Here is a 24,348-nt window from a genome sequence, read left to right as displayed (position 1 = left end):
AAACAAAAACAGCAATTTGTGACAAATGAAAATGTTCAGCTGGATTGGTTGACACAATAATCAATCACAGCCATTGATTTCTGGGTATTATTGTCTCAGCCCACACCCTGCCTCGCTTTCTGGGTGGCTTAAAACCAATGGAATGCTAAGAATTTGATCCACTGCACCATCTGTATGTCTATTCAAAGTGCTCAGAGGTGTCCGTATTTGTGTCTGCACTACCGGGCTATTAATGTGAATGTGATGCAATGTTTATATGTCAAAAGTTTCTTCATGAAACATTAGTATATTGTGTTTATTTTTAGAAATCACATGAAGTCAGGAAACAATTAGGGGAATAATTAACAGGAGTGAATGCAAAAATCTAATATCAGTGCCATTCCATGTGCGTACGCCACATACCTAGCACACCTTGAATATACGCTCCTAATATATATATATGTGTATATATTTTACAAAACTACAAACTATGTACATTGTAAATATAATTAAATTAATAACTACAAAAGTATTTGGATCCAAGACTTTTTAAATAAAAACTATGCTTTTGAGATCTCTTTTATCTTTAGAGGATAAAATCATTCTCTCATTGACTTACTCTATTAATAGTTTGTTTTACTTGGGTTTAATCTGTCTACTAGACTTAATATTTTGTTTTTGAAAACAGACAAATTCCTACCAGCAATAAATGTTCACTAGAGTCAGCTCTTTATCAGGCATTTTTGCAAATTATAAAACTTCTTAACTTTATTGGGACTATGTGGTTTCTCTTTATTTAGCCCATGTTGTTCCATTCATCTTCACTGTTTCAATGGAGTATAAATATTCTTACCTCAGGCAATTTTATTATAAGAAGCACAAATTATAAATTCTTTACCACAGGGGAAAAAATTATTTTACTACTTTATTAACAAAAGTGTAGAGCTTTTCATTAAAGCCACTTTACACTTTCAGATTTCTCTAATTACTTGTTCTGATAAAATCATTGATATCACCAGTGTCCTTGAGATAGAAGATGAACCTTTTCATTTAGCATTTCTTTGAACATTGAAATAGAACATTACTTAATATTTGCTATTCATGTTGACAGTCACTTTTCCAATCTAAGGATTTACCTTGTTAATATTCCCTTTTCAGAATCCTCTATTAATATATTTCAACTGTCAAGTTTTCTTAAAAATTTCCTAGAACAAAATTCTCTGGTCTGCATTCTCAAACTTCCATTCTCTGTTCTTGTTTTTTTCGTTACCGAATACTCTCTCTCTCTCTGTCAGCTGTCATTCACCATCAGCCTGAGTTTCATCCTTTTTGTGTGCGTTGTGAACTCTGTGTTTAGGACACTGATGTCTATATCAGTTTTTAATATATAATTTTCTAAAAATAATTTATAACTTTTTTGCCCATATTTACAATGGGAAACAGTGCGATCTACTGAATGTCCTGGCTTCTGCCAGGCCATTTGGGGATTGTATGATCGTAGTCGAAGGAGGTAAGCCTCATCCTTTTCTTCCAAATTTACTATTATATTTACACCTTTGAGTAATTCAAATATACCAAACTAAATATAGTATTATTCTAGTATAGTTCTAGTATATCTTAAAACAAATGCATTGTTCCCCACTCTATGCAGATTTGGTTAAAATTAATTCATAAATTGAAGTATTCAAAGTTATCCTATAGTTAATTGCATTGGACCAATTAAGATGAGCAGTGATGCACTTTTAAAACTTTCATACATCATTAGAAATGCAATCATATGGTCAAATTGACGTAAATTTTGTAACGCAGTTTTCATAAGACACACGGCAGCACACTCAACCGAAATGGGCATGCTGCTCCCCTGATATATATTAGAAGCATATATTCAGGGTGTGCAGTGCACAGCCAAGTGAATATAATATCATCGATATTATATTTTTGCATTTATTCCTGTTAAAGACTCCCCTAATTGTTTCCTGGCTTCGCATGATTCCTAAAATGAAACACAGTATACTAATGCTTCATGAATGGGGCACTTTTTGCATTGCATCACATTCGCATTAATAGCCTGAGTTGTGCGGTCACAAATATGGGCATCTTTGAGCCCTTTGAATAGACCTATGGATGGCACAGCATTTCGAATTCTTAGCATTCCAGTGGTTTTAAATCACCCAAAAGGTGAGGCAGTGTGTGCACTGCAACAATAGCGCCCAGAAATAAGTGGCTATGATTGGTTATTGCATCAGCCAGTCCTATTAAAGATTGTCATTTGTCACGAGTTGTTTTTGTTTTCTGAGTTTCATCTGTTTAGCATGTTTGAAGTGTGAACTGATATACAAAAGTTTTTGATATATAATTATCTGTAAAGGAAGTAAAGGAAAAGAAAAAGGATATCAAAAGTTCCTGACAAATAAGTCAACTTGTACTCTTGGAGAATACAGAGACAAACTTAAGAAAGCTAAACACTGTATAAAACTAGCTAAACAAAAGTCATGGGAGGACTTTGGCAAGAACATAGAAAATAAATATCAAGAAGGTCGTAAGATATTCTGGAGGTTGTTGAAGAAGCTTAGGAATGGAGGAAAGAGTGCTGTAAAAGGAGTTAGAGATGATAAAGGTGACATGAAAACAGGAGAAAAAGATATCCTTGAAGTATGGATTAATTACTTCGAAAAATTGCTAAATGAAACAAGCAGTGATAGTACAGTGGTAAAAAATACTCAACAGGCATACAATCAGGAATACATATCCATACTTGAATTAGAAAAAGCCATCAAAGGCTTGAAATGTGGAAAGGCAGCAGGAGTAGATGATATTCGACCAGAAATGCTGAAGTATGGTGGTATAAAAGTCTTACAGTGGCTGCACTGCATAGTTCAGAAGGTCTGGACAGAGGGACGAATTCCTGATGATTAGAGTAGAGCTCTAATAGTACCCATATATAAAGAGGGAAATAAAACTGAATGTGAGAATTACAGAAGTATATCCCTACTGAGTGTTGCAGGCAAGATTTATGCCAGTATACTTGAGAAACAGTTGAGAAGCATTGTGGAAGAAAAGCTTGGTGAAGAACAAGCTGGATTCAGGCCAAATAGTGGCTGTGAGGATCAGATCTTCACTTTACGACAAATAGCTGAAAAGTTATGGGAATATAACAAAGATCTGTATTTAAGTTTTATAGATCTGGAAAAGGCATATGACAAGGTGCCACAAGAGAAGCTATTCAATACACTACAGCTATATGGTGTCAATGAGACATTATATCAAGCAATGAATAACTGTTGTAATAGATATGGTATGAAGGTCAGCAATAAAAAGGCAAAGACAATGAAAATGGGTAGAATCGTTGAAAATGTCAACTGTGTTTTGAACGCAGAGTGGAACAAGTAAAACATTTCAGCTGCTTAGGCACGATTTTTAGTGAAGATGGTAAATTAAATATGGAAATAGACAACAGAATCAATAAAGCTGGTATGGTAGGAAGTCAATTGAATAAATTTATATGGAAAAAGAGAGAAATTAGTCGGAACACTAAATTAGTTGTATATAAGCAGTGTTCAAACCAGTTTTAACTTATGGATCTGAGAGGTGGGTCAGAAGTAAAACACTTGACCAAAGACTAGAGACCGCAGATATGAGAGTCCTGAGAAAGATTAGAGGTGTGAACAGATGGCATCAATGGCAATACCATATTAAAAACGAGGATATTAGGAAAGAACTTGACATTTTCAGCATCCAGGAATGTGTTAGCAGAGCTAATCTCAGGTGGTATGGTCACTTAAACAGAATGTGCGAGGAAAGATTAGGAAAAGAAGTGTTCTCTGCCAGGTTGGCAGGAAAACGACCCAGAGGAAGACTAAGATATAGGTGGATTGATGTGGTACAAAGTGCCTTAGACAATAGAAATATAAGATCTGATAATGTTGGAGTCTTGACAAGTAACAGACTGATTTGGAGGAAAATTGTAGATAGGAAGTTAGTAATGATGTAAATTTTTCATGTAGTACTATCATATCCTGTACACTCATTGAGGGTACATGTCAGGAATTTGATGATGATGATGAATTATCTATAAATAATTTATAACTTTTTTGCCCATATTTACAATGGGGAAACTGTGTTAACGATCTACTGAATGTCCCGTTTTCTACTAGAGGTTTTGCGGATTGTATGATTGTAGTTGAAGGAGGTAAGCTTCGTCCTCCTCTTCCCAATTTTATATTATGCTTACACTTTTCAATAATTTAAATATACCAAAGAAATATAGCATTCTCCTTCATTATTGGCTTCTAATATATCTTAAAACAAATACATTGTCCCCCATTTCTATGCAGTTTGGTTACAATTAATTGATAAATTGAAGTATTCAAAGTTATCCTACAGTTAATTGCATTGGACCAATTAAAATAATCGCTGATGCTCTATGCACGCTTAGAACTTTCATACATCAATAAAAATGCAATCATATGGTAAAATTGACATGAATTTTGTAGCATGCATTGCATAAATCACACAGCAGCAGAACCAACCGAAATGGGGGCATGACACCACTGATATATATGCATACACACACACACAGTTATCATCATTGTCAAGCTCTTGATATGTATCCCAAGTGGTGTACAATATACAGTAAACCCCCCCGACTTACGTAATACGCGACTGATGTAAATTCGCGCATTTACGTAATAAATCTCAAAAATTACAACTACTAGCGCATATGAACATGTTTGCAGCTTTTGCATCTTTGACATCCATTGCAGTATGCAACGACATAATATTAACTGGACTCAGCATTAACAGCAAATGTAACGAATGGTAACAGGCAGTGACAGATTACCGGTAAATGCCGAGAGCAGCAGAGGGCAAGTGCACAAAAGCCGTAACATTCAAACTGAAACCTACCAATTAGAAATAAGGACTATGTAAACAATTCCTCCTTTCTGCAACCCGTTAGTAGTCCACTTTGCGCGGTTAGTTTAGTCACTTGTTTATCATCATTAGTGTTCGTTGTTTATTTACTCTTAAAATAGATTCGAAATGCAAAACCGAATGCACTGGTAATAAACCTAAAAAACAAAGGTCTGCAATTACTTTAGAAAAAAAGTTGAAAATAATTCATATGTATGAAGATGGGAAAATTATATCAACAATAGCTCAGGATATAAATCGACCTATTTCGGCAGTGAATACGATAGTGAAGGATAAAGTTCGCATTGTTGAAAGCATGAAAGGTGCGGTAACGTTGAAGGACACAATCATTACCAAGAAGAGGCTTGGCCTGATTTCAGAGATGGAGAAATTGTTGTCTCACTGGATCAAGGATCTGACACAGATGCAGATACCGTTGAGTTTTCTGATTATTCAGGAGAAGACTAGGTCTTTACATAAAGATTTACAAGAGAAGGCCGGCATCACGAACACGGAGAGTTCATTTAAAACTAGTGCTGGATTGAACAATTCAAGAAACGTACAAATCTACACAGCATCAAAGTCACGGGTGAGGCAGCAAGTGCAGATACAGACGTGGCAAGTAAATTTCCCGAACTTCTGGCAGAAATAATTGAGGAGGGGGGAATATTTGCCTGAGCAAATATTTAATGTTGATGAAACGTCTCTGTTTTGGAAGAGGATGCCAACACGGACATTTATTGCAAAAGAGGAAAAATCTATGCCTGGATTCAAGGTTGCAAAAGATCGGATCACTGTTATGATTGGCGGCAACACTTAAGGGGACTTGAAACTTAAACCACTTACAGTGTACTATTCCCAGAGACCGTGGGCCTTTAAGAACATTGACCCAAGTAGGCTGCCTGTAATCTGGAAATCCAATACCAAGGCTTGGGTTACATGTGTGCTGTTCACAGACTGGTTCAATACCCACTTCGTTCCCCAGGCGAGGGAATATTGTGCCAAGAAAGGAATCCCTTTTAAAGTGCTTCTCCTCCTGGACAATGCCCCCAGCCATCCGGAAGAGTTGGATGACTTTCATTCTGACGTAAAAGTTGTTTGCCTGCCTCCTAGAACCACCACACTGTTGCAACCTATGGATCAAGGTGCTATTGCGACTTTCAAAGCTTACTATCTGCATCGTATGTTTTCCCAAGCAATCAAGGCCATTGATAGTGGTGAGGGCATTACTGTATGTGATTTCTGGAAGAATTATAATATCCTTGATGCTATCAAAAACATCGGGGTGGCATGGGATGAAGTCAAGCGGACTACAATGAATGCTGTGTGGAAGAAACTGCCTAGAAATGGTACAAAATCGTTTAAAGGAAGGAGAGCAGGAAATGACTGATACGGTTGAGTTGACACAAGAATTACAGCAAGCGACGGAAACTTGTGTGCAACTGACAGAGCAATTAGAGCTGGAAGTGGATAACGTTGACGTTAACGAGCTTCTTTTGAGTCACGAAGAGCTTACTAATGATGACCTTATTCATTTGGAGGCATTCCAAAATTCCGAAGAAAATACTATGTCGATTGAACCACCAACTCCAGACATTAAGAAATTTACAACAAAGGGACTAGCCGAGGCTTTTAACCTGTTAGACATAGTGCTACCAAAATTAGAATCGATGGATCCAAACACCAAGCAGTTCAAGAATGCTAACCGCCATATCCATTCTGATATGTCTAGGTACAAGGCCATCTACGACGACAAAAAGCTTGTGACCACACAATCTACTCTAGACATGTTTGTGAGATGCCGCTCACAACAACGTCAAGATGACAACTCAGATGATCCCGACTACGCTCAGCCTTCAACATCGAGAGGGGTAGAAGTTGCCAGAGAACAGCATTTCTCTTCACAACCATCCACCACCTGCTCCAATTCCCTCACTACAGAGCTAAATTAGCTGTCACAAGACATTTTTTTATATCAAAAGTGTTATTTCACTTTGTTTTTATCTTTTATTTATTTTTCATACTTTCATAGTTTATATCTGAGTAAATACTGCTGCATGATGTTCATCATCAAATTCCTGACATGTACCCTGAAGGGGTGTACAGGATATGATAGTACTACATGAAAAATTTACATCATTACTAACTTCCTATCTACAATTTTCATCCAAATCAGTCTGCTACTTGTCAAGACTCCAACATTATCAGATCTTATATTTCTGTCATCTAAGGCACTTTGTACCATATCGATCCACCTATATCTTGGTCTTCCTCTGGGTCGGTTTCCTGCCAACCTGGCAGAGAACACTTCTTTTCCTAATCTTTCCTCGCACATTCTGTTTAAGTGACCATACTACCTGAGATTAGCTCTGCTAACACATTCCTGGATGCTGACAATATAAATATAAATTTTCTTTATATTTGAATTAGAAATCAACTTGCAACCTATCAACTAGTTAAGAACATCGTAATAACCAAATGTCGGATCCAAGGTGTAGATTGAGAAGAAGTAGGATCCAACAAAATGGCACAGTCGGCAGGATTTGAATTCACTAACAAAGATTGTGATATTAAGTATTAGAATTTGTAATAGTAAAAAGAATTTAAAGATAAATTAAGTGAATCAAGTGAATTGGTTGTAAACTAGAATCAGGCAAACATAGAAGTTATTTTAGAATTCTGATTTTTTTTAAGTTATTGTTAATAGATTAATATGGCAGTTTCATCAAGTTCTAAAATGGAAGATAGTGAATTTTTTCGTACAGTGAACCCACAACAGGTTTTTCCCCAGTTTTCAGGTGAAGGATCAGATAATGTACTGTTTTTTTTTTACTTATGTTGAAAAACTTAAGAGAAATAGCAAATTGGACAGATTTTCAACTGTTAATTTTACTCAGAAGTAAATTAATAGGCAAGGCTAGAACATATTTTAACTCATCTCCAATTCTCAAGGATACATTTGATTATCAAAAATTTAAGGACAATCTTATTTCTCAGTTCTCAAAATTAAGAAGTATCGGCCCAAATTTATGGAAGTTACAGAGAGTCTTGCAAAAAGATAAAGAAACTGTTACTGATTTTCATTTGTTTATTGACACTAGCCAACAGTTTAAATGTGACTAATGAGGATAAACCACACTTAGAATGGGCTGTATTCCAACAATTTAGACAAGGTGTTAGGCAAGAATTAAGAGAAACAGCTTATAAGAAGAAAATATCCACCTTAGAAGAGTGTCTCAAAAGTGTCAAGGAAAAAGAACAAATGTTAGGAGACCTTTATCCCTCATCCGGTGTAGGTCTTGTAAATGGTGTAAATAAGACTGGTTGTTCCTTGAACCAATCTGAAGTTGAAAAGAAAATTAAGGATGTGAGGTTGTGAAACAATTATCAGTTATTACTTTGAGGTCTCAAGAAAACCAAAACCGCACAACTGATAAAATTAATGAGATGATTAAACATGAAGTGGAAAAACAAAATCAACCCATTTTAACTAGTCTAGATAAGGTAATTCAAGGGCTAGATAATGTTAAACAATGGATGTCTATTATCCCTCAATCTAAGACAGAGACAAAACAAAGAGATCCTCCAAAATGTTATAATTGCAACAAAATTGGACATTATGCCAGGAATTGTTTCCATAATAAGGGAAACTACTCTAATAGCAGATGGGACTCGAAATTTGGATACATACCCCACAGAAGAAATAATAGAATTCAGAAACACCAAGCACCTAATGAAAGAATGATAAGAATTAGAGGAGATATCCTGGGCTCTAAATGTGACATCTTATTAGATACAGGATGCAATGCCTCTGCCATTAGAATGGATTATTTCTTAACCTTGAAGAACAAATTATGGAAAAGCACTGCCAAGATGAGAGAACCTGTAAGAATTAATACTCTCTCAAACTCAAGCTTCATGGCATATGAGAAACTTCATGCAAGGATATACCTACTAGAATTTGGACTATGTGTGTGGCAAGATTTACTTGTTGTCCCCACTACATCCAACTTAAGCTCCCACATTATTTTAGGAACAAATTTTTTAGCAAGGTATCAATTCTCCTGTAATTTTTCTAAGAGGGAAGTATCCCTGATGAACAAGAAGAGATATACCAGAAAAAATGGAAATCATGATTATGATAGGACTAGACACCAGACAAAGCAGTTTAAATTGCCATATGAATTGGGACCATCTACTAAAGAAAAGTCATCTGTAAGTCAATTAACTAAAAAGGATGGTGATGTGAATTCTGATGTACTATATCAGACTGAAACACTACAAGATACTAATGAGCCATCACAACAACAAATATCCATGCCTAATTCAGATGTTGGCACTAATAAACAACAAATAGTTAAAATAAATTTTGTCAAGGTAACTGCCTTAAGTAGTAAAATTAGAAATTTGGGAAGTCAGTGGAAATACAAAAGAATGAGTGATCACAGAAGAAGGACTAAAGAAACAAATTACCAAGATGATAGACAACTGAGGATAAATGTTAGTGACAGAAAACAGCACTTCTGCCCTGAAAGGACAATATCACATTATAAGTGTAGCAATCAAAATTCTCCCTATGATAAAAACAACAAGAACTCAAGTGGAGAAATGCAGAGAGGTAAATACATAGACTGTGATGAGAAATTTAATCATGTTCAAACTAAGTGCTGCTTAAGATCTCGGAAGGGAGATAAGAAGTCAGTTTTCTCCACTTGTGAGTCTAGTGTGAAAAATTTTTCAAAGGAAGAGTAAGCCTTTGTTGGATTCTGATTATGTAGAGATTAAAGTAATTATTATTTGCTTCAGAATCCAACATGATCTTCCATCACAAAGACAAGACTTGTGTAAATATTATTTAATGTAAATAACTTATTTTATAATTTAATATTCATATTTTGTCTAATATTTAATTGATTAATCAAGGATATATGTATTAATAATGAAAAAACTGTATTAAATATTATTAAGCTATTTTATTTATTACTATATTAATATTATAAAAGTTTGTATTTGATAATTTAACTGTGCATTAATTGAAATATAAATATTCTTTATTTATTCCTGTTTGTGAAAGTTTAACGTTATGCAATAGCTTAATTTTATTATATTTTGTTTTGTTGTCATGGAGACGCATGTAAGTAAGTGAGCGCGAGAATTGGAACACAACGTGAGAAGGTTTATTGAAAAGAGTTTTAGATCACGAGAACAATTTAGGCAGGAAAAACAGATATATAAGCGACGAACGTTGGAATTATTAATTAGGAGATTAGAGATTTATTAGAGAGAGATTGGCATTAGTTTGGAATCGGGCATTCGGGAATCACAGTGTGATAATAGCGAGTCGGCAAGTCACTCGAGCAGCTAAATAAATTCTACTAGTCGAGAGGCGGTTAGCTAATAAGTTGTAGAATAACAATTATAGTTACGGAAGACAGCTGAGTGACTAAATAGACTAGCAACACTTGAGTTGAGATATAATTCCAGCGCCGACCTTTCAAAGACATACGGAACCTTGAAGCAAAGTACGGAGTTACTAGAGTAGTAGAGGCTGTAAAATTGAAGTTTACCGATAGCTGTGTTTGGAATTGTAGTGTCTAAAGAATTAATTAAATGCCGGAAGAGTGAACAACTGTGCATATAAAACCTCAAGAATTATTGTGTGTTGCCTTATTTCATAACTGATCAGTAGTATTTCATGCAAGAACTTTTGTTTGTGTATTGTGACCGATGATTAATTCAGTTATTGCCTAGAAGAATTATTTTAATGAGTGCCGTTTACTGTTTAAAGTGTTTACAGTTATAAAAAGTGTAAATGTATAAGTAGATGAAGATAGAAGATTATCGGTAAGATTATTCCAACCTTAATATTTCTGTACAGAGAAGTGTGTGAATTTCATCTTAGAATTCCCTGATATTAACAGTAACTATTGTGGAGAATTAGCCGAAGTGTAAAATTAAAAGTGATTGTTTGTGAAGAAGTGTTACTGAAATTTTTATTGTATTTGGAATTTAAGGAACTGCGAGAAGACTGTAAAGTAGAGATAGCAGAATTACCGTTGTCTGAGTTTGCATGACTGTATTGCCAGGAAGGCTGAAGTGTTTCTAATAACTTAATTAGTAATTTGAAGTTAAGTGTAAAATTTGTGATTTTAAAATTAAATGTTTGTTTTTGTTAATCAAAAGTTGAATTTTGCCTGAATCTCTTTTACTGCACCATTCATAAAATATTCGAACCAAAGCGGAAAAATTAAGTAAGTTAAATATACTCGGCCAGTATATATAGTAATAACAACATATAAGGGAAAGGTGGTTAAGAGTTGGTTTATCTTCAATTCTTGAACTAATTCAGATATAAAGTGGCGCAGTCTTTAAATATAAATTTTCTTTATATTTGAATTAGAAATCAACTTGCAACCCATCAACTAGTTAAGAACATCATAATAACCAAATGTCAGATCCAAGGTGTAGATTGAGAAGAAGTAGGATCCAACAGTATAACATCCACGTAAAGCAAAGAGCTGACATTAACATCTCCAATTCTGATATCATGTTTAATACCACTTTCCTTCATAATGTGATCCATATAGATAATGAATAACATTGCGAATAATGTACATCCTTGTCTCACACCAGATTTAACATTAAACCATCTTCCTGTACTTTCTTCAATTCTAACTGCTTACTTGCAACTCAAATAAGGACAAGGTACTGCTTGATATAATGCCCCATTGACACCATATAACTGTAGTGTATTGAATAACTTCTCTCGTGGCACCTTGTCATATGCCTTTTCCAGATCGACAAAACTTAAACACAGATCTTTGTTATATTCCCATGCTTTTTCAACTATTTGTCGTAAAGTGAAGATCTGATCTTGACAGCCTCTATTTGGCCTGAATCCAGCTTTTCTTCACCAAGCTTTCCTTCCCCAATTCTTCTCAACCTTTTCTCAAGTATACTGGCATAAATCTTGCCCGGAATGCCCAGTATGGAAATACCTCTGTAATTCTCGCATTCAGTTTTATTTCCCTTTTTATATATGGGTACTATTGGAGCTCTACTCCAATCATCAGGAATTTGTCCCTCTGTCCAGGCCTTCTGAACTATGCAGTGCAGCCACTGTAAGACTTTTATACCACCTTACTTCAGAATTTCTGGTCGATTATCATCTACTCCTGCTTACCTTTTTCTCCAATTTTCATGTCACCTTTATCATCTCTAACTCCTTCTTTTACAGCACTCTTTCCTCCATTTCTAAGCTTCTTCAACAATCTCCAGAATATCTTACCACCTTCTTGATATTTATTTTCTATGTTTTTGCCAAAGTCCTCCCATGACTTGTTTAGCTAGTTTTACATAGTGTTTAGCTTTCTTACATTTGTCTCTGTATTCTCTAAGAGCACAAGCTGATTTATTTGCCAGGAACTTTTGATATGCTTTCTTCTTTTCTTTTACTGCCTCTTTAACTTCTTGTGTCCACCATGGAGTTCTGATTTTTCTATCCTTGCAGACAACCTCACCACATGCCTTTCTGGCTGAATCAGTCAGGGTTTTCTTGAAGGTTTGCCACTGAATCTCCAAGGTTTGGTTTTTGTTCTCAAAGTCTCATTTTTTTCTTCAATAATCTTTGTGTATTTTATTCTACAGTTCACATCTGAGAGCTGCTCAACTTTTATTCGCTTTCAAACTTTCTTTACACATCAATGCCATCCACTATGGGACGTACATAAGGAAAATGTACCATTACGTCCCATAGTGAATGGCATTGATTCCGCCACTTACAAAGTAGCTAAACATTTGGCCAAAGCTCTCTCACACTATACTGGCAACACACCTTCACACATAAAAAACTCAGCCCACTTCAAAGCCAGCATAGAAAACCTTACCCTCAAACACACTGACATAATGATCAGTTTTGATGTCTCCTCCTTATTTACAAATGTCCCACTCAAAGAATCCTTAGAGCTTATCCAAGCTAAATTTCCTCCCGATATTACAGCCCTATTTCAGTTCACAATGAACTCAGGCTATTTTGTTTGGCAAGGAAAATTCTACAAACAAATAGAGGGGACAGCCGTGGGTTCTCCACTCTCTCCCCACCCTTGGCCAACTTTTATATAGAGACTTTTGAAGAGAAAGCCTTAAACTCTGCCCCACAAAAACCAACCATTTGGCTTCGCTATCTTGATGATATGTTCGCTATTTGGCCACATGGCTCCGATGTGCTTCTCTCCTTCCTAACACACTTAAACAACTAACACCCCAGAATCAAATTCACCTTGGAAGAGGAAAAAAACAACTGCCTTCCTTTCTTAGACACACTAGTCACCTGCCAGCCTGATGGAACCTTGGTTTTCTCAGTCTATAGAAAACCCACCCATACAGGCAGATACATTCACCAACAATCCCACCGCCCCTCGTCGCAACAATATGGAGTCATTAAGACACTACACAACAGGGCTAAAGTTATCTGTTCAAATGACGATGCCCTAACCACAGAACTAAACCACATTCTCAACATTTTCTCAGCCAATGGCTACCCCCCCCCCCAAAAAAAAAAAAAATTATTGAAACCAGTAAACCACAACCTTCCTCCCCCTCACAACAAGGATTACTCTAAATCCATCACCATACCCTATAACCGAAGCACCTCGGAAAAAATCGCAAAAATCTTAAAGAAACATGGCTTAACTCCCTGTTACAGACCATATAAAAAATTGGCATCCCTTATCTGCTCTACTAAGGACCCCCCCCCCCCCAGACCTACCTGGTGTATACCAGGTCCCTTGCAGCTGTAAGCTGTCCTACTTTGGCCAAACAGGCAGGACAGTCAATGTCAGAATCTCAGAACACAAGGACTACATCCGGTTTCACCAATACAGCCACTCTGGTCTTGCTGACCATGCGCTGGATACCTGCCATAGAATACGGTGGAAGAAAGCCACAATAATACACCGTAGTAAATACAAATATGAAAAGCTTTTCATGGAATCAGCTTCAGCCCTAAGAAACAATCCAAACCTCATCAAATTTGGTTGCATGAGACTGCCTCAAATTTGGGAAACTTACATCAGAAGACCTTCAGCCCAATCACCCAAGAATGCCAAATTGCCTGCTAGGGGGCACCATTAGGACTTTAGGAGAAATAATAGCTTCCTGCTTCTTCTTCATTTACTGTTTGTTGTGCCTGCGTGCACGTGTCTTGTTATTAAGTTTCTTGAAAATGGCAACGTGACGTTGCCGAAATATTGAAGTATATTAAAATTTATTTTAATGTATATTCTAGTGGACGTTGTAATTTCCTTAAATCATTTAGTTAAAAAAACCACATATGAGCATTTCTGATCAAACATCACCCATTTCAACTGCCTCTCCACATTTCAAGTTATTGATTGTTTTTTATAGGGGTCAAAGCTAAATAACTGGGAGGAGACCTCTACATTGCCTTTAAGGTATGCAAAGAACTGACTGGGGTTCCTTACCTAATGTCTCATTCATGTGGTGCAACCTGTAGATATTCACTAGGTACTGAACAAACAAGGATGGACTGGCAATTTGGAATTTAGCCTACTAGATTGAACTCTCTATTTGCTTAAACAACAAATATATATGATGATGATGATACAATATAATGAGATTTCATGTCAGCTGAGGTGTTGTCCAGTTAAAGCCCCACTATTTTCATCAGGGAACTTGGGCAAACAGTGAAAGTTAGCTGCTGGAACAAACTCTATCTCTCCATCTAGAAGATGATGATGATTAAACCCAACATCAGAAGAACTAAAGACAGGAACCATCAATATAAGGAGTATTAAATAGAAATCAAATTGCAGAAAAACTACCATGCAAGCATAATTGGCATTACAAGGAAGATAAAAACAAGTGAGACCTTACTAAGTATAGGATGTTATATTTGAGCAATAATGATCGATGAAAGTAAGGAATAGTGATATAATCTCATTCAACACCAAACATGAAGATAAACTTCTTAATTGGGAGGCAGTTTCAAGTATAGTAATGTGGACAAACTTCAAAATGGGGAAATGGACAATGAAACTTATTGTGCCTATGGTCCCACCGAAAGTTATCCTAAGAAAGAAGGAATATTTTGAGTCATTAGAGTGGGCAGCTGACATAATGAAAATGGAAAAAAGTAGTTCTTGTTGGCGATCTGAACAGTAGAGTAAGAATTGAATATCAGGCATATAGGAACATTTTGGGAAAATTTGGAGAAAAGGGAAAAGCTAATAATGATATAAATATCTGCAAGATTCTTCTCAGAATGTGGATTAGTCATTACTAACATGGTGTTACAGCATAAAGATGTACACAAGTTCACGTGAAGAGAAGTCTTGTTGACTATGTTGATAGTGATATCTTCCTGCTAGTTCGGGATACAAGGGTGTACAGATGATTTGAAATTGGAAGTGACCATCACTTAGTGATAAGTAGGATAAAAATGAATATCACATTGAGAAGAATAGTATATGAGAAAATTTAAAATGAGTTAAAGTTGAGCAGCTTTTACAGGTAAACTATTGACTTAACTATACAAACATTATTCCAGAAAAAAATGAAACAATTTGAAAACAAGAACAAAACCTTGGTGTCTCATTGGTAAACTTTGAAAAAATCATTGATTCAGCTGGAAGGTATGTGGTGGGGTTGTTGGTAAGTATGGAAAGAACAGTGTGGTGGACATAGGGTGTTAAGGAAGTGGGGGGGGGGGGGAGTTCATAGCAAATAAGTCAGCAGATGACCTAAAAGAATTCAGTGAAATGTAAGAGTGCTGTTCTAAACTTGAGGTAAAAATATCTAAACAAAAGTCATGGGAGACTCAGTAAGAATATAGAAAATAAATATCAGAAAGGTGATAAAATGATCTGGAGGCTATTGAAAAAGCTTAGAAATAGAGAAAAGAATACTATAAAAGGAATCAAAGATGATAAAGGTGAAAAGAAAAGTGACAATAAGGATATCCTAGATATCTGGAATAATTACATTGGAACTGTTAACACAAAACAAGCAGTGACAGAACAGTATTAGAAAATTTTCGGGAGGAATGCAAACAGGAGTACATATCAATACTTGAGATTAAAAAAAACAAAAAAACATCAGAAACTTGAAATGTGGAATGGCAGCTGGAGTAGATGATATTCAACCAGAAATGCTTATATATGAACTATAAAAGTTTTACAGTGGCTACACTTCATATTTCAGAGAGCCTGGGTCAGAAGTCTGAATTCCAAATGGCTGGTGTAAAGATCTCATAGTTCCCATCTATATATATATATATATATATATATATATATATATATATATATATATATATATATATATATATATAAGAGGGGAAAAAAGCAAATATAGCTTAATGCAAGACTTAGAGAAATTTATCTATTGAGTGTTCCAACTAAGATTTATGCTAGTATACTTGAATAGATGTAGAGAAAAATTGTGGAAGAGAAGAACAAGCTGGTTTCAGGCCAAATAGACATTGTCAAGATCAAAATTGCACTTTATGACAGATAGTTAAGAAATCATGGGAATATGATAAGGATTTATACTTAAGGTTTGTAAATCTGGAAAAGACATATGACAAGGTGCCCAGAGAAAAGCTTTTCAAAATACTACAATTATGTGGGATAAATGGAACATTATACAGAATAATACATAGTCTATATTTTAGTCAGCATTTAGAATTGAAGGAAATACAGGAAGATGGTTTGATGTAAAATCATGGGTAAGACAAGGATGCATATTATCTCCAGTCTTATTCATTATCTATATGGATCACATTTTGAAAGAAAGTGACATTAAACTTGATATTTCACTTGATATAAACTTGATATGTGAAAATGGCTGCCAGTTTAATGTTGATAAGTGTAAAGTTATGCACTTTGGCATGATTAGAGTTCCAGCGGCATATTATATTAGTGGAATTATGCTACAAGAAACTGAAGAGGCAAGGGATCTTGGTGTTTTGGTTGTTAAGAATTTAAAGTTCAAAGGTCACATAGTAAAAGTTGCAAATTCAACTCAGAGGATAATTGCTATGTTGAAGCGAACCTTGACATGCAAGGATAAGGAAGTAATTTTGCCTCTTTATAAATCTTTGATAAGACCACACCTGGATTACTGTGCGCAGATTTAGTCTCCCGGGTTCCAAGGGGATAAAGAAGCTGTGGAAAGGGTGCGAAGAAGAGTTACAAAGATTATATCTGGATTATGGGATTTAGATTATGTGGACAGATGTGAGTATGTGGATTGCAGACTCTGATCAAGATATGTGAAAATGGCTGCTCAGTCAAGAAAGGAGTAAGAGCTATGTTTTTCTCTGAGAGCAGTGAGTGAGTGGAATAATTTGTCCTTAGGGGTAATGAGTGCATCTAATGTAAATGAATTTCAGGGAAGGTATGATAGCTGGGTTGGGTAATTTACAGCCTCCCTCGATGTCCTTGACTCCCTGGAGATCTCAGATAATAATAATATTAGAATTGGAGATATCAAAGTTAGCTATGCTTTATGCAAATGATGTGGTAGCCCCAAACACTTCCATTGTAAGTCTCTACGATTTCTTAACTAAATTGCATAATAGCTGTAACGAATTTGACATGATATTCAGCAATGAAAAGGTCAAAACTATGAAAATAGGCAGAAACATAGAAAACTTCTGCTGCATTCTAAATGGAGAACCAATGAAATAAGTAAAATATTTCAACTATTTAGTCAAATAGTTGAAATTCGCTAATCCACCTTCACTAAAGCATTGAATGAATCAATGTTTTAGTGAAATGGTATGGTGGGGAGCCAGTTGAATAAATTTACATGGAATAAGAGAGAAATTAATCCAAACACCAAACTAGCAGTATAGAAGATGGTGTTCAAACCAATTTCCAGTTACGGATCTGAGAGTTGGGTTAGAAAATAAAGTCTAGAGGCCACAGATATATGAGAGTTCTGAGAAACAGATGGTATGAACAACAGAATCATATTGTTCTTCTTCTCAAGTAGCTTCTCCAATTTTGAGGCCAGCAATCTTGGTAAGCCAGAGTGTCCAATCCTCTGCCATTCTTTTGATCTAGTAGTAATTGTTATTAAATTGTATTAAAAATGAAAATATTAGAAAGGAACTTGACATTATTAGCATTCCAGAATGTGCAAACAGAGCTCTTCTAAGGTGGTATGAGCACTTAGATAGAATGGATGAAGAAAGGTTAGCAAAACTAGTGTTCGATGCCAAGATGGCAGGAAAGAAACCTAAAGGACTAGGTGAATTTATTCAGTCAGAAATGCTGTAGAGGCATGGAATGTTTGATACGACAATATTGAAGTGCTAACAAGTAGTAGACTAATTTGAAGGACAAGTGTTGATGGAGGTTAATAATAATGCATAGTTGTGTAGTACATCATCTATTTCCTGATATGCCCTTCAGGGTACATATCAGGAAATAGATGATGGCAGAAAGCATTAAAGAAAAATGCAATCGGGATTTTTTTTTTTTTTATTTTTTTTTTTTACCTTAAGTTGATTTGTACTCCTGATTGCATTTTTTTTTAATATGTTTTCTGCCATCATTCTGTCATTTCTTTTTTCACTTTGCAGTCTTTTAAACTAATTATTCCAGACACCTAGAATATTTGTGGTGTCAGTTTTCATGTCATCTTTATCCTTGCATATCTCTGATTCCTTTAAGGTGTTCTTTCCTTAATTTCTAAGCATTTCAGTAGCCTTCAGAATATTTTCTCACCTCCTTGTTATTAATCATTTATATTCTTACCAAAGCGTCTTCCTATGATTTTTGTTTATGCTACCCTTTAAGCTATTGCTTTGCTTTCTTACTTTTTTTTTTTTTTTTTTTTTTTTTTTCTGGATGCTTTCAGAGCACATGCTGACTCACTTGCTAGGAACTTTCAACATACTTTCTTCTTTTACTTTCTGAGTCATCCATGGAGATCTGATTTTTCTCTACTTATAATTTCATCACATGCCTCTCTGGATGAATCATTCAATGTCGTCTTCAGTCTGCCTGTTTGGATGTTACATTCAAACTCTCATTTTTTTTTTTATTGAATAATATTTATCACTCGCATCACTCTGCCTGCTATTCAAGAAGATTATCCTCATGTTAATATTGAAAATAAATAGCTACTCTTTCCTTTCTCAGATTATTATTGCCTGAATATAACATCTTGTATTTGTTATTTAGAGGAATCCCACCTCTTTGCATCTTCTTTGTTTAGTAACGCTAGTTATGTCCCATCTTATATTTTATTTTGAACATACTTTCTTCTTTTTCATGACTGCCTCTTTTACTTTCTGAGTCATCAATGGAGATCTGATTTTTCTCTTCTTATAAATCCTCACATGTCTCTCTGGATGAATCATTCAATGTTGTCTTCAGTCTGCCACTGTTTAGATGTTATATTCAAACTCTCATTTTTTTATTTGTATATATGAGTCTACAATTGACCTGCAGCTTGGCTTTGATTCTTTTAAAAACTTTCTTACACTTTTCTCTTCATTCTGCTCAAAACTAAATGGTGAGCACTTTCTGTCTCAGATCCTCTTTTATACTTCTATATCCTGAACCAACATAAAAATATTGCTATCAACAGTAACATAATCAATGAGACTTTTCTTGTTTCTTTTCATGTGAATTTGTAGGTAGGAATGGTAATAACTGGTTGATATTCTGAACAAAAATCCAATAGATAACTGCCATTATTATTAGCTTTGCTCTTTTGTCCAGATTTTCCTTAAGCATTTTGATATGTCTGATATTCATTCCCTACTCTGCTCTTTAGGTCTCTTATAAGGAGCAACTTTTCCTTTTTCTTTGTCCGCTGCCTTCTGTTATGACTTGAAAAATTCCCCTATTTCTCTCATTAACAAGTTTTGATGTTTGCTCACATCACTCTGCTTGATATTGTCTGCCATTCAAGATTATCCTCATGTTAATATTGAAAATAAATGGCTACTCTTTCCTTTTTTTTTTTTTTTTTGGTAACATCAGTTATGTCCCATCTTAATTCTTCTGCTAGATCCACTTCTTTTCCATTGATATTTCTTACATTGATAGTGCCTGTCTTGATGTTTTGTTGATGTTTGTTCCAGTAGCAGAATTTTCTCTGTTCATTCCGATTCCCTGATAAAAACACCAATAACCTAGTTTAGCTGGGCAATTCCCTAGTTGTAATGAATTCCATCATGTTGTACTGTCAGTTTTGTTTTGGTTTAATCCAGAAAGGATACAATTCAGTCAGCTAATTCCTCAATTATCAGCTATCCTTGTTCATTCATTATCCAGGTAGATACCTACTAATAGGGTGTACCATGAAGCAAGGATTAGACAGTAGGTCAGAATTTTTGGTTGATTCTTCATAATTCTCAAAAGGCTACGTGAAGGTCTTCCAGTTATCTAGCTTTGACCTTTAAGTGAAAACGCAGTTATATGTATATTGAAATTTTCAAATCATATTTTAATAAATTTTATATCAGGTATCTATGAAGTCCTTGTACAGTTTGAATTGTTAATCATTTCACTTCTGCATAAGATATAAGTAGTCTGCAAAATGGAAAGAGAAAGAATTTATTCAAGATTATCATATTTAATTGTATTGATATTAACTTGTGATTATTCCTCACTTGTTGATACAATGCATAGTACAGTTTTGCAGTGCCCTGAAGATGTGCAATTATGTATGAGATATAGCACTAATCAGATTTGTTCCTAGCATGAAGATGATTAGTGATTGAAGTATTGTTGAGTAATTTAATGTCCCCACAAAAAGAAATCTAAAGAGGGCAAGTGTGGTGAAAGAAGTGGTCACAGCATTGGTCCACTTTTTCTGATCCATTTATCAAGAAAAACCTAATTTAAAAATTCTTGAACACTATGGGCGAAGTGGAAAGGTGCCTCCCCATTTGGCTGAAAGACTACTGTCAGTACATTTTCTTCCCATAGATTCAAGTATAATGTAATTTTGCAGTATATTCAGATAGGCCTCACTATTCACAACAGTTCCTTAAAAAATGAATGGATCAATTTTGCATGGTTTTCCTAGAGCACACCAGATGTTTATTTTACAAGAATTTTGTACCTTGTTCCCAAACTTCTTTTGTTTTCTCTATCCTCGAAATGCAGCATTGCAGATTAACTATGCTGCTTAATGTGAAAGGTTGTTTCATCACTAAAGTGATTGTCAATAAATGAGGTGTTATTTTCAACTTTGTTTAAAATGATAGTAGAAAGTTAATCTTGCATGGTATTCTTCCATAAATTTTGTGAAGTGTGTGTTGTTCTAGAAATATTACTCGGCTTAAATGAATCCTGCCTTATTGACTTTTGTGGACTGTTTGCAAAAGCTCTCCAGACAGCATAGTCTCATTGTTTATTCAAAGTCTCCTGGTTTGTGGCTTATCACTAATAGAACTGGTCTCTTTAATTTTCATCCTTTGTAATTAAATGTTGGATGCTTCCTTGTTGTAGTGAGTTCTAAATTTGCATCTCACTGCTTCAGGTCAGCTAGTCAGAGAACATCATTAGCCTTTTCTTCAGTTGAAACCATTAGTATATTGTAGAGTTTATTACCAGAAAAATAAAAGAAATTTATGAATCATTAAAAGTTATTTAAATCTTAAATAAATTCCCTCTGTTACATTTTTGTAGATAGTTTGTCTTATATAGAAGTGGATTTATTACAAGTTTTTTTCTCCCCTTCATAAGAAAAAATCTTTAGTACAGAATGATTTTTAAGGAAAGCTGTTGAAATTGCAAAAATAATTTCCACAAACCTCACTCATTTTGAATTGGTGGCTTTTTTCAAGAACCTGATGAAGTGCCTTATTCTGCTGCACCAATTCAAAACATAAAATATCTGATATATTTCTAGCAATAAATATATTGTTAGCAGAAATTATCACATTTTTCAAAGAAATATAATTGAATTATTTTTGTATACCTACTTCCATAGTGTTTGCTTTATCTTTTATATCTCTTATATTGTTTCTTATATCTTATCTTTTATAATTTTTGTGAACAATCACAAATAATATAAAGAAAAAGTTAAAATATTAAAACTGAGAATTAAAATTTCTGATATAGGAAATTCCAAGTAACTCAGTTAACTTGAAGGCAAATAGTTTCCAAGATCAAATCTCTGTTCCATTTAATACATTAATGATTTCTGCCATTAAGGAATTAAAAGTACAGTTGTGCAATTTCATATATTGCACAACTGTACTTTTTCAGATTGATAATTTGATATATAATGTGATAATTTCTGCTAACAATATATTTATTGCTGGAAATATATCAGGTATTTTATGTTTTGAATTGGTGCAGCAGAATAAGGAACTTCATCAGGTTCTTGAAAAAAGCCACCAATTCAAAATGAGTGAAGTTTGTGGAAATTATTGTTGCATTTTCAACAGCTTTCTTTAAAAATCATTCTATACTTAAGATTTTTTATGGGGAGGGGGAAACTTATAGGTGATGTGGCTTATTTTGCACAGAAACTGCAAACTTCTGTTCAGGTGTATCTATCTGAAATTGCATCTTTGTGTATTCCACTATAGGCGATGATTAAGGCACAGTATGTTGCTGGTTGAGTGTGGTCTGCTGGTTCTGTGCAGGTCTCTTAATAGGTATTTCAGCCCAGTAAGATAATATGTTATTAATATTTGACTTGGCTGCTTGCAAAACTGCCACATTAATTGAAGGTATCAAGTTTCATTTCTAAAAGTTTTTGTGAGTTCATGTTTTTTTGCTGAACAGGGGTTTGCAATTTCTATGCAAAAGAAGCCAAAACATCACCTACATAACAAAAGAATTTGCTGGTTCAGTTGAAGGTGATTGTGTCTGAAACAAACTATATTCAAGATATTTGGATGTAGTGCATTTGTAATTAGCAGCTATTATTTATTAAACAGCATCTGATGGAAATATGTTTGTGTTATAAACTTTGATTCGACAAGCATTTCAGCACTATATAAATGTCACATTACACAGAATGAAGGCACGACAATAATACTCTCCCATAAGGTGGTCAACCCATTTTTAAATGTTTGCATGTATTGCTTAAATTATATTTTAATAGATTTAGCTTAAGTTTGTAATTAGTGTTTAAAATCAAATATAGTTTTGTATTTATTTAATACAGTGCTGCACTGAATGTTCACTTAGTAGAGACCGGATTTCCTGATGAGGATTTTGAAGTTGTTAATGGCATGTTGAAAATGAGAATAGAAAGATTGGGACCGTATCCTTTTTATAGCTTATTTTGACAGATATGTATTAGTATGAAGGGAAAGTTGTATGATTCAAATATCTGGATGAAAACTAATAGATACAACAGTTTTGTAGACAGATATAAAAAACTAATATTAGATATTTACATGTTGAAATTAAGAAAATTTTAATGGTTGGTTCAAATAGACCTTAAATCATCAAACTTTTTTTGAATGATATTAAGAATTTTTGCTTCGGTGTTGATTTTACTGATATGGGGTAATGCTACATAAATTCTGGCACATCACCTATCAGCAATAATCACAAAACATCATTATAATCCTAGTCTGTTTATTGTGTATCTTAAAAATACAGTGGTACCTCGACTTACGAACTTAATTTGTTCCTGACCCCGGTTTGTATCTCAAAACCCAATTTTCCATTATATCTTTTGGAAATCAATTAATTTCTTCTCAGATTCAAAAATTTTTTAAAAAAATCCAAAAAAAAAAAAAAAAAATCTAAACTAAATAAAGAAAATGCAAAGAAATTGGAAGGAGCATTTTTACACTATAAATATGCATTTTTATATTTTGTATACCATTACATATTAATTTTTATTTATGAAATCTTTGGTTTTACATGATTAATTGAAAATCATCTTTCATTAAATTGTAAAAAAAAAAAAAAAAATTCTTGTGGCTGGTTTTTGTGGTTCAGGAGTTTTCAATTTGTTGTCATCAGTTGCTTCTTTCTGTATCTTAGGTGAGGGAGGTTTAAAAAACCTATCTAGCATTGACTGAAAATGCCATTTCCTTAACACCTTTCATCATCATCAACTTCCTGACATTTACCCTCAAGGAGTGTACAGGATATGATAGTACTACATGAAAAATTTACATCATTATAAACTTCCTACCTACAATTTTCTGCTAAATCAATCTGTTACCTGTCAAAGCTACAACATCGTCACATCTTATATTTATATATCTATCTTCTAAGACACTTTTTACTGTATCAATCCACCTATATCGTTGTCTTCTTGAAAGACAAAGAACACTTGTTTGGCTAATCTTTCCTCGTCCATTCTGTTTAAGTGACCATACCACATGAGATTAGCTCTGCTGACGTATTCCTGGATGCTGGCAATGTCAAGTTCTTTCCTAATATCCTCGTTTTTAATATGATATTGCCATTGATGCCATCTGTTCACGCCCCTAATTTT

At 34.5% G+C, this 24,348-nt stretch overlaps 1 protein-coding gene across 4 annotated transcripts in view; it reads left to right on the top strand.

Moving 5' to 3' along the window:
- The window catches only part of SsRbeta (signal sequence receptor beta), a 132,741-nt gene that overhangs the window by 86,696 nt on the left and 21,697 nt on the right, over nucleotides 1–24,348 (top strand). For all 4 annotated transcript variants that reach the window (XM_090405931.1, XM_090405930.1, XM_090405928.1 and 1 more), the window contains one exon: nucleotides 23,056–23,154. In XM_090405931.1, coding sequence (XP_090262057.1) covers nucleotides 23,056–23,154 — 99 coding nt within the window. The remainder of the gene's footprint in view (nucleotides 1–23,055; nucleotides 23,155–24,348) is intronic.

The sequence above is a fragment of the Typopeltis vanoorti genome, chromosome 16 (assembly GCF_054136105.1).
Source record: "Typopeltis vanoorti isolate ZY-2024b chromosome 16, IOZ_Tvanoo_1.0, whole genome shotgun sequence".
NCBI classification, from domain to species: Eukaryota; Metazoa; Arthropoda; class Arachnida; order Uropygi; family Thelyphonidae; genus Typopeltis; species Typopeltis vanoorti.
The sequence above is the reverse complement of the archived record's forward strand: the minus strand, read 5'-3'. Positions and strand labels throughout refer to the sequence as shown.